General features: G+C 36.0%; 1 protein-coding gene across 1 annotated transcript; it reads left to right on the top strand.

Annotated features, from left to right (window-relative positions):
• Positions 1-1,118: 1,118 nt before the first annotated feature.
• LOC101506705 (uncharacterized) lies at positions 1,119-9,707 on the top strand. The gene is made up of 12 exons (XM_004491903.4): positions 1,119-1,594; positions 1,693-1,778; positions 2,886-2,965; positions 3,968-4,023; positions 4,255-4,303; positions 5,666-5,812; positions 5,947-6,042; positions 6,536-6,649; positions 6,777-6,907; positions 7,158-7,402; positions 8,081-8,923; positions 9,008-9,707. The coding sequence occupies exons 1-12, from the start codon at positions 1,293-1,295 to the stop codon at positions 9,055-9,057; spliced, it is 2,199 nt and encodes a 732-aa protein (XP_004491960.1). The 5' UTR covers positions 1,119-1,292; the 3' UTR covers positions 9,058-9,707.
• Positions 9,708-13,996: the final 4,289 nt, after the last annotated feature.

Below are 13,996 nucleotides of genomic sequence, written 5' to 3'. Positions count from 1 at the left end.
TTAAAATATTAATATATGATATATCAATAATATGGTCTAAATTTTATTAGTTTTTTATACTCATATGAATCTACTGGAACGACAAACAAATACAAGTGATTTAGTAACGAAATATATTGAAATTATTTCCGATTTTATCACATGTTAGTTTAAACTATAATACTTAACTTTACTTCTTAGGTTCTTCCCTATGAGTTTTGTCTGCAACGTTGAGTTTCAAAATCTCATTCTTGAAGGACATACCAATGGTATAACCAACTACTCTATTGTCCTTAAAAATACTCCAATCAGACCAAACAACATTGGATGGTGGTGTAAACTTTTTTGCCATGACAATCATTTTCAACCTACGATCATTTGCACTTTCATTTGCCATTTCTATTAGAAAACAATGCTATTGTGACAAAATTGAGGAACTACAATAGACTCTTTTTGATTAACTGTTTTTTACTTATAAAACAATACATGTTTCTGAACTTATTTGTAAGATGTATTTGTAATTTGTACTACAACCATTTTGCTTAATTTACTAAATTGTTGGTCTACCTTTGTTTGTCATTTACTGAGTTATGTTTTTGTATTTTGTTTACAGTAAACAACATTATTATCTCATATTAGGTTATATTTTTTTAAATCCAAATGCATTTACTATTGATGTTCTTTGCATCTGTTTCGAATAATTCAACTATATTTCTCATTCATGTAACTATATACAAGCAACAATTTCTTTGTAAATAGTAAATCATATTAGTATTTTATTTACCATTTTCAATTATATAAATTATTAACTAAAATATACTTTAACTTCTCTAATTAATCTATTAATAAAATAACCTACCACGCGCAAACCCGTGCGAATGCACGGATCCTAAATTAGTATTTCTTTAAACCTTGAGACATATCTTTATCCTGATCAACCGAATCCAACTAGTTTTGTTAAACATTACAAGTTTGCATTTTAAAAAAAAAATTAAACTAAAAATTTTATTTCAGAAATGATGAATGGTGTGTTTCTATTTGACCACCTGATCCTTATTTGGTTAATTTTATAATTTTATCATGAAATATCGTGATCTATTGTCTCGTAATGTTTAGCACTCCTCATTTTATTTTGCAGAAACTTAATCAAATTTCTTACATTTTAAGTAGTTTAAATTGCATATTTAAGTCGAAATTTTAAATTTTATTTTCTCAAGTTTATGTCGAGATAACATGCTCTTCCTCTCTTCTCAGGAAACGAAAGTTGAAAATTTTCGTACTGTTTCTCGTTGTTCTGAATTCTGCTAGTTCCAATGACGAACTCAATGGGTCCTCCACCTCCCAAAAACCCTAATCTTCCATCTCAAACCCTAACTTCATCACCTCCTCCGAATCCTGATTCTCATTCATCCCAATCCACCACCAATGATTCATCACAACCCGAACAACCACCGCCACCACCACCACCACCGTTCGATTCCACCGATACTCAAACCCCCAAACCATCTCAAGGTATAGCGGTTCCGTATAAGATTCCTCTTTGGAACGCCGCTCCCTGCCATGAATTCTACCTCGAGGTTCTCAAGGATGGTTCCATCATCGACAAATTTAATGTGTCTGTTTCTCATTACTTCATTTTTCTCAACTTTTTATTCTATTTAATTATTTTCTTCAACTGAAACTGTTTTTGCTTGTTTTTGATTTGAATCATAGGTATGAGAAAGGTGCTTATATGTTTGGGCGATTGGATCTCTGTGATTTTGTGCTTGAACATCCAACTATTTCTAGGTTTCATGCTGGTATGTATATGCTACGAATTATCACTGATTCTTGATCTCAGTTTGATATATTCATATGATTGGTATGAAAATGTGTTTTCTTTAATTTATTAAACCATAATGTCAATGATGACTAATGTGTTTGTCTTTTAAGTTGTGGAAGTGGTACTAAGACTCTGTTTGGATAAACAACTTAAATTAAGCTATTTATTTATATAGTGCTTATATATAAGCTATTTCTATAACAAAAAATAAAATAAAGTGAAACTGTCTTTGGATAAGCTATAATAAGCTATCATGCAGAGCTTATTGGAAATAAGCTGAAAAGTGCTTATTAACATGTTATAAGTTGTTTCCATAAGCTCTCTCTCAGCAGTCTCACAAGTGCCCGATGAATAAGCCAATCCACAGGGACCCTAAGTTTGAGACCACAAAAGCTGGCAATCTGCCTTGTATCCTCTGTGAGTCGAATCAAAGTATGTGCTCACGAACACTAACATTAGAGTATATACCACTGTAGTTTGCGTGTAAGTATGTAGTGTTATTATTATATACAACTCAGCGAATCAGTTAGTTAAGATCAGTCTTATACTATAGGTAGTTAGTTGTAGCAACAATACAACATGTGCAGTACACTTATTTTGTTTAATATCAATGCCATACTTGACTGACAAATCTCAATGCCAAGAAAGTTTTTTTTTTTTCCTATCTAAGCCTCCTTACTTCTTAGGATTTGGACAACTACTGGCCTCTTAACTAGCTAGATGGTCATATATCATAACATAACACCTAAGCATCTAACCAAAGGAAATCCCTCATAATCTTTTCTATTTTATTGAGTGTTCGGAATTCTTCAACCACAATGAAGAATAAACAATTAAGTTTTTCAGTTCGAGAAAATTAGACACTGATTACTTGCTGCCATACATTAGATCAGATGATATAAACCCATTTAGGCTGCCCTATTATAATAGCCAATGCAACCTGATTACCCCCATACATTTTGAAAAGATCTGGAATGGAAGTTATATTAAACCAGTGCATTACATTTGTGAATTTCACGAACAGTTAGACTTTCAAAAAGTTCTCCCATGATTCTTACCTAGGTTTTTATTTGTCTCTTGTTAGTTATACAGTTTAAGAGAAGCGGCGAGGCTTATCTCTATGATCTCGGGAGTACTCACGGCACCTTTTTGAACAAAAATCAGGTATTAATTGCTTTTTCTCTTCCTCTGAAATTTTTGATAACTCTTTATACTAGATTTTTTATTCTTCAAATATGTTTTTTGTGATCCTTCTGTTTGATAACTATTTTCATGTGTGAAATATACCCTGTGACAGAGATGCAAAAATTGTTGCCTTTTCTATTTATGTCCTTTTCTATCTTTTGGATTTATATGCTAGTTATTGGATTGAAGGAGAGTCAGCTAAACAAATTTGCTGTTATTGCTCATTCAGATATGCCTTTGCTAAACCCTTGTCTGAACTCTGAACTCTGAACTCCAAAGTCATGAACATAATTTCTTCTTTTGTAAATAAAAAAGTCTTTCCTCTCCCTCTTTTGCTACTTGGGTTGTTTCAAAAAAGTTACCGCCTGCACTAAGTGCTGTTAGGATATAGAGTAATGACTAATTAGAATAGTTAAAGTAGTTAAGAGTTGTTATAGAAGTTAGTGAGTTAGTTAGTTGAGGTTGTTATAAGGCTATTTGTATAAATAGGGAGGTTATGGAGTTAGAGAGATATCTTGGAATTTTGTGATCAATTGTTGAATAGAGAATACTCTCTATTGTTAAGGGGAAACCCTTGGAGGAGAGAGTTTTCTCCTATTTCTTAATCGAAGTGTTCTTTCTTAGGAGTCCAATTCTTGGGTTCCTAACAAGTGCACTTTTGTTTTTCGAAAATAATATCACTTCAAGACCTCATTTAGCTAACCGGAACTAACCTTGGCAACATCTTGTACTGTACCCAGATTGTATAGTGTATACCCAACATTATGTAATTATATTAACAGCTCTAAAGTTGACAGAATTAGTAAAGATCAATTGATATTCCGATCATTGTGACATAGTTTATCATTTTCATCTTTAAGTACCTATGGAGTTTTTTATCAAAAAAATTGGGACTCAGCTGTTAGTAAAGAAAAAGATCGGCAGATTTATAACTTTATACACATCCCTGACATAGCTCCTTTTCCTTTCCTATTTGCGTAGGTGGAGAAAAACACATATATTGACTTGCGTGTTGGTGATGTCATTCGATTTGGCCGGTATGTATTTCTATATTGAATTTTCACTTTGCTCATAAACAAGACTTTTTGTGTAGTTCTTATTAGTTTTGTTTTTTCTTAAATCAATTTTGTTTCTTTCATTGTTTCTGATGATGTGATAGGTTTTTTTGTTTAATTTATCTGTGCCTAGTATCTATTAGAATCCATCAGTATTTATTAAGCCATTATAAAACTAGTAATTGCAGTATTCTTTTTGTATTCCATTGACAGGTCATCTCGGATGTTCATTTTTCAAGGACCGTCTGAGTTGATGCCTCCTGTAAGATCTGGTCTTCGTATGTTTGTCATTTTTCATTAAATTTATTTATTGGATTTATGAATCCTCTGCACAACCTTCCTTTGTTATGATTTCTTTTTTCAAGTCATTGTAATATTTCTGTGTTAGATTTTCACTTATAGGAAAAAGATCCTTTGGAAAGAGCTTGTTTAAGTAAGAGTGTGTTCACTCATATATTTATTTGTGAGTTAAGATTATGCCTTAAATTAAATCAATGTGGACTCCCTTTAGAGACAAGCTCTCTTTAGAGGAGCCTTATCGCTATTTATAATATGGTTTTGATTAAGCAAATACATATTAAATAACCTACTGTCAGCTTTGACTTAAATTGTTATGAAATTGAATAGATAGGGAACATAGTAAATTTGTCTAACACTCCCAAAGCTGTTGTGCACATTATGCAAATCTTTATTTAATTTACTTTATAGCTTCCTTGGTAATATGTTCTTGCGCATTGTTGCTTAACAGATGAAACCTGACTGAGTTATGCATTCATACTCTATTACTAATAATGGTTTGTGATTCATTTTGGATGGATTTAAATTTCTAGATTTTTGGTGGATAAATTTTCAAGAATAATGCTAGCAACATACTCTCTAACACACATTTATTAACACACTCATTGTTTAAAATACACACGGGTTTCACCAAATTTATATGGGACCCACATGTTTTGGTGGTACCTATGTAAATTTTAACCAATCAAATAGAGTGTGTTGAAAAATGTGTGTTAAAGAGTGCAATTTATTTTATCGGGGCTGCAATTATTTTATCTATTCTCATTAATCATCAACTATCCTTGAACATGGGTTAACTATTATTCCGAAATTTAGGTAATTTTCAGAAATTCCTAAATCATAGCTTTATCTTTCATTTTCTGGTTTCCTCCTTATATAATTGAGAATATTATATACCTAAGAGTGTGGATCATTTAACAGAAGGAAAAAGTTGTGGACAGAGAAACAATGTCCTTTATCTCACTTATCATTTGAGAAAGAAAATCAAGGATAAAAATACGGCAATAAGGCTGCCCATATAAAGATGCTGTGCAGAAAACTCCGAACTCAGTGGAAGATAATTCTATATTTTGAAATATATGGGTATAGGAAATTACATTCTTACTTGATGTACTATGTACATTTTTCTTTTTATTTGGCTTACTTTGAATGGCGTGGTTAGAAATCTTTAATCAGTTAGAATGTAACAGAAATAATGAGAACATGAAAGAATGACATGAGAGAGAATCTGATAAATTGAGCAGCTTCCCGTTTCTGAAAAATATTAACTTCTTTTTTCAGATTATTTCTGCAATTAGCTTTTTTTCAAATTTATTTTTCTCTGTAGGAGACTAATGTAAAACTTAAGAGAGAAATGAAGATGCGGGAAGCAATGCTAGATAAGGAAGCTTCACTCCGACGAGCAAAGCTTGAAGCATCTGATGCTGAGGGTATATCATGGGGAATGGGTGAGGATGCCATTGAAGAAGATGAGGTAATGACACATAAGATTATCTATATAGTTCTTCCTTTGAACTACCTAATTACTCATTTAAGTTTTATATGCTTGAATAGAATCTACTTGAATGTGAAAACTCAAGTTGACCATTTTTTGTCTTCTGGTTGCAGGATGATGTTGAAGAAATAACGTGGCAGTCATATAAAGGACAGCTTACCGAAAAACAGGAAAAAACCCGTGAGAAAATATTAAAAAGAATGGAAAAGGTGAGTAATTCTTGTTAATTTGGTTACCTGTGCTGTGCTTTTCATTTATGAATTATAATCCTCCAATATAATGCTAACCTTATTGCTTATAGACCTAGAAACCCATAAAAACTAATGCTTGTTCTCACTTCCACTCTTCCCAATTGTTTGGATCCTTTTTCCTACTGATGTATTCAGAATCCTTATCTCTGTCATGATAATACACCAAAGTCCAAATAACTAAACTAAGGTTATATTATGGCCTCATAAGTTAAAGTAAATTAAAGTTTTTGTCTCAAATGAAGGGTTGATACTTGTAGACTGAATACAGAGGACATCTCCTAAAGGATGAGCATTGATAAACTCTCCTATAAAATGAGGGATGGTATTTGTACCCCCACACACATAGAAATTCTCTCCCCTTGCCACAAAATTCTGTTCCCTATTAGCCTTTTTTATATGATGGTATACTCAAAGGACTTCCTTATATATCTGGGTACATTTTTGTGTGCAGGTAGGTAACATGAAGAAAGAAATAAATGCAATACGAGTTAAAGACATTTCTCAGGGTGGATTAACACAAGGTCAACAGACTCAGATTGCTAGGAATGAGCAAAGAATGGAACAGGTAATGTTGGAGAAAATTAATAAGACATGGACCTTCATATCATTTCTCTCCATATTCTGTGATTGTAAATGCTGATGCATGAGCACATAAGCTGATAAGCTGGTTTTTTTTTTTTTTAATTGGACAGATATTGGAAGAACTTGAAAACTTGGAAGAAACACTGAATGATAGTATTCGAGAAAGTTTAGGTGCACGCACAGGAAAACTATCTCACGGGAAGAAGAAAGGTGCAGTAGAAGACGAAGAAGAATATTTAAGGTATACTGTCATCAATGGAAGATAGTTTTTTTTAAATCTGAAATCTACTAAGAATCTCATGTGTGAATATCAATTGAAGAAAACTGCATATTTGAACTGCTTAAGGCTGTTGTACTTATGTGTATTTCTGTCTTCAAATTTAGTGTTCCTTTGGGTCAATGTTTGATATGCTTGCTTAGCTTTCTCATACAGAACTAACCATGATGCGCTAAAACTAAAATACATTTTGGTAATTATATGGATTTTTCAGTGATGATGATGATGAATTTTATGACCGTACGAAGAAAAAGCCTTCTTACAAGAAGCCTGGTGATAATCAATCAGTGGAGACTGCGGATACTCTTCTTGATAAGAGAGATACAATCATTAAGGAAATGAATGACAAGAAAGAGTTGCTTATGACTGAGAAGAACAAAATGTTGTCAGAGAGTACCACACAAGATGACGTTGATGATGCACTTGATGCTTACATGTCTGGGCTTTCATCTCAACTAGGTGATTGTTCTCTTCATGTATATCAAGCTTTACAGTGTTTTAGTATATTTTAAATTATACTGCTTTTGTAATGGCAGCGCCATAGGTCGCAATGGCATGTTCATATGACGGATTTTTGGCCTTCCGCCATCGACAACATTACCATATTTGATTCAGTTCAACAAAAACAAGTACTACATAGAATATAAGTAGGTATCACTGTAGATCATTGTTGTGGGGAGTACAAGTCTCTTAAATAATTGTAATTCAGTTCATTCTTTCAATAAGAGATTTGTATTCAGTTCTCTAGATGTTCCTCCCCATTGAACAACCATATTCTGACAGACAAAACAACAAAGATAAAAAACAAAAGGTGGTATATTTGCAAGGTCCAGAAGCAGTCAATATTTTATTACAGGGATTAAAAGTAAAATGTGATATATATTTAGAGAGACCAAGATGGTATTTAGACCTTTTTAATTCTTACAATCTGTAATATGATTTTACGTTTTATGATCTTTCACCCATATCCTGATTCAGTTAGGATCTTGGTTTTGGCAACCTTGCATGTAACAGTAATACTGATAAGTGACTTTTTTCCTACATCTCTTATGTCATTTTGTGCAACAATGGATCTTGCGATGCGGATGGATATTTGATTGCAGCACTTATCCTTGCTCATTTATTCTTTTATGTCAGTGTATGATAAAAGTGCGCAGCTTGAGAAGGAATTATCAACTCTTCAGTCTGATCTTGATAGGATCTCCTACCTGTTGAAGATTGCCGACCCAACAGGAGAAGCTGCCAAGAAAAGGGAGTTGAAAGTACAAGAGCCCAAACCAATAAAATCCGAAGAAGTTGCCTCTACTACTAAGGAGAAACCACCTGCAGAAACCCAGAAAAGCAATGAACCTTGTCTGAAGGTAGATGACAATAAACCACATGTGGAAACCCAGAAAATTAGTGATGCTTGTGTTAAGGAAGATAGCTCTGTAAAAGGAGAGGAACCTGCAGCTACAACTGTGGCTTTGGACAAGTCACAACCCGACAATGATGAGTTGGAGACTGAGAATGCTGTATATGTCGCTCCAAAGCCCCAATGGCTTGGAGCTGTGGAGGACAGGGTTACAGAAGATAAGCAACAGCTGAATGCCCCTCTTTATCTGCATGAGACAGATGAATCCAATCAGTTTGTTGACTATAAGGACAGGAACAAAATTTTGGGCAGTGGTGATGATGAAAGGACATCATTTGAATCTACAATTGAGTCTGCTGCTCCTGGTCTAATTTTAAGAAAACGGAAGCAAACTGAGACAACCAATAATGATGCTTCTCAGCAATCGACATCTTCCACCTCAGGTGAACAAATGGCTGAGGATGCTGTGGCACTATTATTAAAGTACAAAAGGGGACTGTATGCTGCTGATGACGATGATGGAAGAGATGAAAGCCTAGAGAGGAGGCCTAAAAGAGTTCTTGGGCCTGAAAAACCATCATTTTTAAGTGATGAAACAGATCACGCCACATGGGTTCCTCCAAAAGGTAAGCACAATTATGTTCAATATTCTGACCACGTGATTGAATTGTCATTTATTAGATGATCATACAAATGTTTGCTCTGTGCAGGACAATCAGGTGATGGAAGGACTTCCTTGAATGATAAATATGGTTACTGAGGTAGAATGAGATACAACATTGATCAATGGAAGAAATGAATTCAAGCTGCATATTCACGTAAGAATGTATCTAAGTATCAGGCTGAACCTGCTTAGTATTGACGATCTTTCATGACTTTCAGTGACCTTGGCTTTGTTACGCTGAACTAAAAGGATGATGAAGGTTGTTGGTGAAGGACTACTGTAAGTAGTATAATAGAGACACAGCAGGGTGAAAGGATTACAGTAATGTAGTAAGTAACATTGCTGGTTGAGATCCACTTCATTGATTCTGGATGACATAGCTGCCTTGTGTACAGCTGAAACATCTCAGTACCGAGTTGCTTTTGTTTCTTTGAGAAGTTCTGAATGAAGTGGCCAATTACCAACATAGAGAATTAACCCAAAAACATAGACCAATGTACAGTCTGTGTGTGTTGCTGTTCTTTGCAAACCTATTTAAGCATTAGAAACATTTAAAAAAAAAAAAAGGCTTTAGTGCTAAGAAACCTTGGAGCTTCTCCAATGCAAGGAGAATAAGAACAATATTTGGCGTTCTTAAGTTGTTTTTTACTCCTACACAAGAATTATAGTTGTGTTCTTAACTTACTTTGGGTCCCACAAATTCACCACCTAGTATGGAAAATTTATTGATAGGTTATTTTTATGTCTCTGAACTCCACTGCTGAAAAAAAATTTACAAGGTTTTCCTGTTGTTATTTTCAATCAAAGGAGAGGGAGATTATTGTCATCAAAATTGTGCACAGAAAAATGGAATTTGAGGTGTTTGTGCTTCACCTTAGTGTCATTGCTATGATGAATGAGGAAATACAGATCAATTCTGAGAACTGTAGTAGTGCTCCAATTGAGTGGCTTTTTCCACTATTTTAATATTAAAAAAATTACATTTTTTATTCTGATAATGAATATTAAAATATTAGTAAACGTTAAAAATTTAAGAAAACTTTTTCTAGGATGGTTTGACACGAAATTGATTCCTTTGAAAAGCCCTTGTTGGGGCTTGGGCCTACACTCTGTGGTAGTTGTGCAATTTGGGTTTTGCTCTTATTTTTTAAGGTCAAACGATCATTGCCTTTTGTTGAATATAAAGAGTATTGAGAGACATATTGTGAATAACCTGTGTGTTTCAACTACACAACGGAATCTCTTTATATAGACACAGGGTATTAAATAACCCTAATTTACAGTAATGCTAACGGGACAGAATACTTACATACTTACAGCCCATATATATTATTTACATTCTAATATAGTATTTAACACTCCCCCTCAAGCTGGAGCATATAAATCAAATGCACCTAGCTTGTTACATATATAACTAATTCTAGGACCTCGTAATGACTTTGTAAACACATCTGCTAACTGATCATTGGATTTGACAAAGCTGGTGATGATGTCACCTGATTCAATCTTTTCTCTAACAAAATGGCAGTCAATCTCAATATGTTTGGTCCTCTCATGAAAAACCGGATTCGAGGCAATGTGCAATGCAGCTTGATTATCACATATTAATGTCATTGTGCTGGTCTCTTCAAATTGAAGTTCTTTCAGTAACTGTTTCAGCCAGATGAGTTCACATGTTACTAGTGCAATGGCCCTGTATTCTGCCTCCGCGCTGGATCTTGCAACAACATTGTGTTTCTTACTCTTCCAAGATATTAAATTTCCTCATATGAGTACACAATACCCGGAAGTTGATCGTCTATCTATGGGTGAGCCTGCCCAATCAGCATCTGAGTAGCCAATTATTTGAGTATGTCCTCTATCTTCATAAATGAGACCTTTTCCAGGTGCACTTTTGATGTATTTAAGAATCTGGATTACAACATCCATATGTTCTTGGCAAAGAGAATTTAAGAACTGACTTACCACACTGACAACAAAGGAAATGTCAGGACTAATTTTCCAACCAATCTCCTAAATCTTCCTGAATCTGATAGAGGCTCCCCCTGATTGGGTAGGAGTTTGACATTTGGATCCATAGGAGTATCAACTGACTTGGCATTTAGTATGCCAGTTTCTTCAAGAATATCCATAGCATATTTTCTTTGTGAAATTACAAGGCCATCCTTGGATTGAGCTACTTCAATACCCAGAAAATAACGGAGTTTACCAAGGTCTTTAGTCTGAAATTTATTTGAGAGATGTTGTTTTAACTGGAGTATTCCTTGCTGATCACTACCAGTTATAACAATGTCATCCACGTAAACAATAAGATAGATGCACCCTTGAGCTGAGTGATGATAAAATACAGAGTGATCGGCTTCACTGCGGATCATACCAAATTCTTGTACTACCGAACTGAACCTGCCAAACCAAGCTCTAGGAGACTGTTTAAGACCATAAAGGGACCTGTGTAGCCGACAAACCATGTTGGAAGACTCCCCCTGAGCAACAAATCCTGGTGGTTGCTCCGTATACACTTCCTCTTCAAGATCACCGTGCAAAAAAGCATTTTTAATGTCAAGCTGATGGAGGGGCCAATGTCTAATTGCAGCAATGGAGAAAAACAGTCTGACAGATGTCATTTTGGCAACCGGTGAGAATTTGTCACTGTAATCCAACCCAAAAATCTGAGTATATCCCTTGGCTACCAAACGAGCCTTAAATCGATCAATCTTACCATCAGGACCAACCTTCACTGTATAAAGCCAACGACACCCGACTACCGACTTCCCATGAGGTAGAGGTACCAATTCCCAAGTACCACTGCTTTGTAGAGCACACATCTCATCAAGCATTGCTTGCCTCCACTCATGGTGGGATAATGCTTCACCTGGAGATTTAAGAATAGAAACAGAAGACAAAGAAGACAAGCAAGTATAACGCAAGGGAGAAAGACGATGATAGCACAAATCAATATAATGAGGAGATAGATTACGTGTTGTGCAAATATCCTTACAAAGAGCAATGGGAAGGTCAGGCTCAGGTGGCAGGGCCGAATCCGGATGTGGCGTCGGAGGAGAGTCTGTAATGGGAGCAGGAACAGGCACAACAGAGGATAAGCGACGACGCTGATATGTTTGTAGTGGTCGTGGAGGTTGGGGGGCAGACTCGGCAGGTTCGATAGGAATATGAGGGGGTGGGAGAGGGATAACTACTTGAGGAGGTTCGGGATTAATGTCCTGATAGGGCTCAGTAGCTATATGGGTAGGTTTAAAATAGTGTACAGACTCGAAAAAGGTAACATCAGCTGATGTAACGTAGCGGTGTAGTGTGGGAGAATAACAACGGTAGCCTTTTTGGGACCGATGATAACCGAGAAAGACACACTTGAGTGACCGAGCTGACAATTTGTCCAAACCGGGGGATAAATTGTGAACAAAACATGTGGACCCAAAGACACGAGGTGGTAGTGGGTGAAGAGGTGTATGGGGAAAGAGGACCGAATGGGGGATATTGCCATCAAGGACAGAAGATGGCATACGGTTAATAAGGTAGCACGCCGTTAAGACTGCATCCCCCCAAAAACGGAATGGAACATTGCCATGGAGAAGCAAGGTTCGTGTGGTTTCAATGAGATGCCGATTTTTGCGTTCGGCTACCCCGTTTTGTTGAGGTGTATGAGGACATGAGGTTTGGTGTAAAATACCGTTGAAAGCCATAAAATTTTGAAATTGATGAGACAAATATTCTCGAGAATTATCACTTCTTAAGGTACGAATGAAAACTCCAAATTGGGTTTTAATTTCTTTATAAAATTGCTCAAAGATGGAAAACAATTCAGTTCTATTTTTCATTAAAAATAACCACGTACAACGAGAATAATCATCAATAAAAGTAACAAAATACTTAGACTCTAAAGTAGACACAGTACGAGAGGGACCCCAAACATCAGAGTGAACTAAAGCAAAAGGAGATGATACTCTTTTATTGACTCGATCGGGAAAGTTACTACGGGTGTGTTTTCCTAACTGACACGACTCACAATGTAAAGTAGATAACTTAGACAAACTAGGCACCAGTTTTTGTAGTTTGGTAAGACTTGGGTGTCCTAGCTGAGCATGGATAGTATGTGGGGACTCTGTGGCAGAGCACGTTTTGGATGTTGTAGAAAGGTAATAGAGGCCTTGTGACTCACATCCGACGCCAATCGTCCGTCCCGAATTTCGGTCCTGCAAGGTAACATTATCATTAGTGAACGTAATAATACAGTTATGAGATCGAGTCAATCGACTAACTGAAAGTAAATTAAAGGGGCATCCAGGTACATAGAGAACAGATGCAATTGAGATAGAAGAGAGAATGTGGACAATGCCAACTCCTTGAGACCGGGTTTAAGTACCATTGACATAAGTTATAGTAGGTAAAAAACCAGATGTAGAAAGTGATGAAAAAAGACCTTTATTACCAGTAACATGATCAGACGCACCAGAATCAAGAACCCAAGGGCCGAGAGAAGATGAATGAGAGAGGTAAACAGATGAGTTACCAGTGTGTGCAACCGAAGTAGGAGAACTAGAGTTTGGATGACTCTGAACCCATCGGAGAAAATCTTCATAGTTTGCCGGGGAGCCTTGTGGAGATGGTGTAGTCTGAATAGTCGACTCCAAACCGATTCACACGTGAGATGCGAACGGAAGATCAGTTTAACATCTGGATGAAGTGTAGACTTAATGACACTACACAACTGAGCATCAACCTGACTCCATTTGGATGTTTCAGCCACACTCACCTTATCAGGGTTTTGGGTGAGATGATCCTCGTAACCTTGACCACGTAGCCATAGTTTGATGTCGGCAGCCCAACTATCATAATTTGATCCATTCAATTTTTCAACAGAGAGAGGAGAGGTGATGTAGTTGGTGAAGATGCTCTTTGTTTCAGACTGGGACGCCATGGTCAGCACAGATTGTCAGAAAACGCGTCGGAACCGGGAAAACAGGGGCTGTTTGAACTGGAACTCGTATATCCGTAACTCGAAACTGAAAACTGAGGG

The sequence above is a fragment of the Cicer arietinum genome, chromosome 3, assembly GCF_000331145.2.
Source record: "Cicer arietinum cultivar CDC Frontier isolate Library 1 chromosome 3, Cicar.CDCFrontier_v2.0, whole genome shotgun sequence".
In the NCBI taxonomy this organism is placed as follows: domain Eukaryota; kingdom Viridiplantae; phylum Streptophyta; class Magnoliopsida; order Fabales; family Fabaceae; genus Cicer; species Cicer arietinum.
Note: the sequence above shows the minus strand (reverse complement) of the source record. Positions and strands in the feature narration are given on the sequence as shown.

Coding starts and splice junctions, on each gene's coding strand:
- LOC101506705 (XM_004491903.4), top strand. CDS start 1,293: ATGACGAACTCAATGGGTCCTCCACCTCCCAAAAACCCTAATCTTCCA. Junction 6,650..6,776: donor ATGAGCAAAGAATGGAACAG/GTAATGTTGGAG, acceptor TTAATTGGACAG/ATATTGGAAGAACTTGAAAA. Junction 7,403..8,080: donor TGGGCTTTCATCTCAACTAG/GTGATTGTTCTC, acceptor CTTTTATGTCAG/TGTATGATAAAAGTGCGCAG.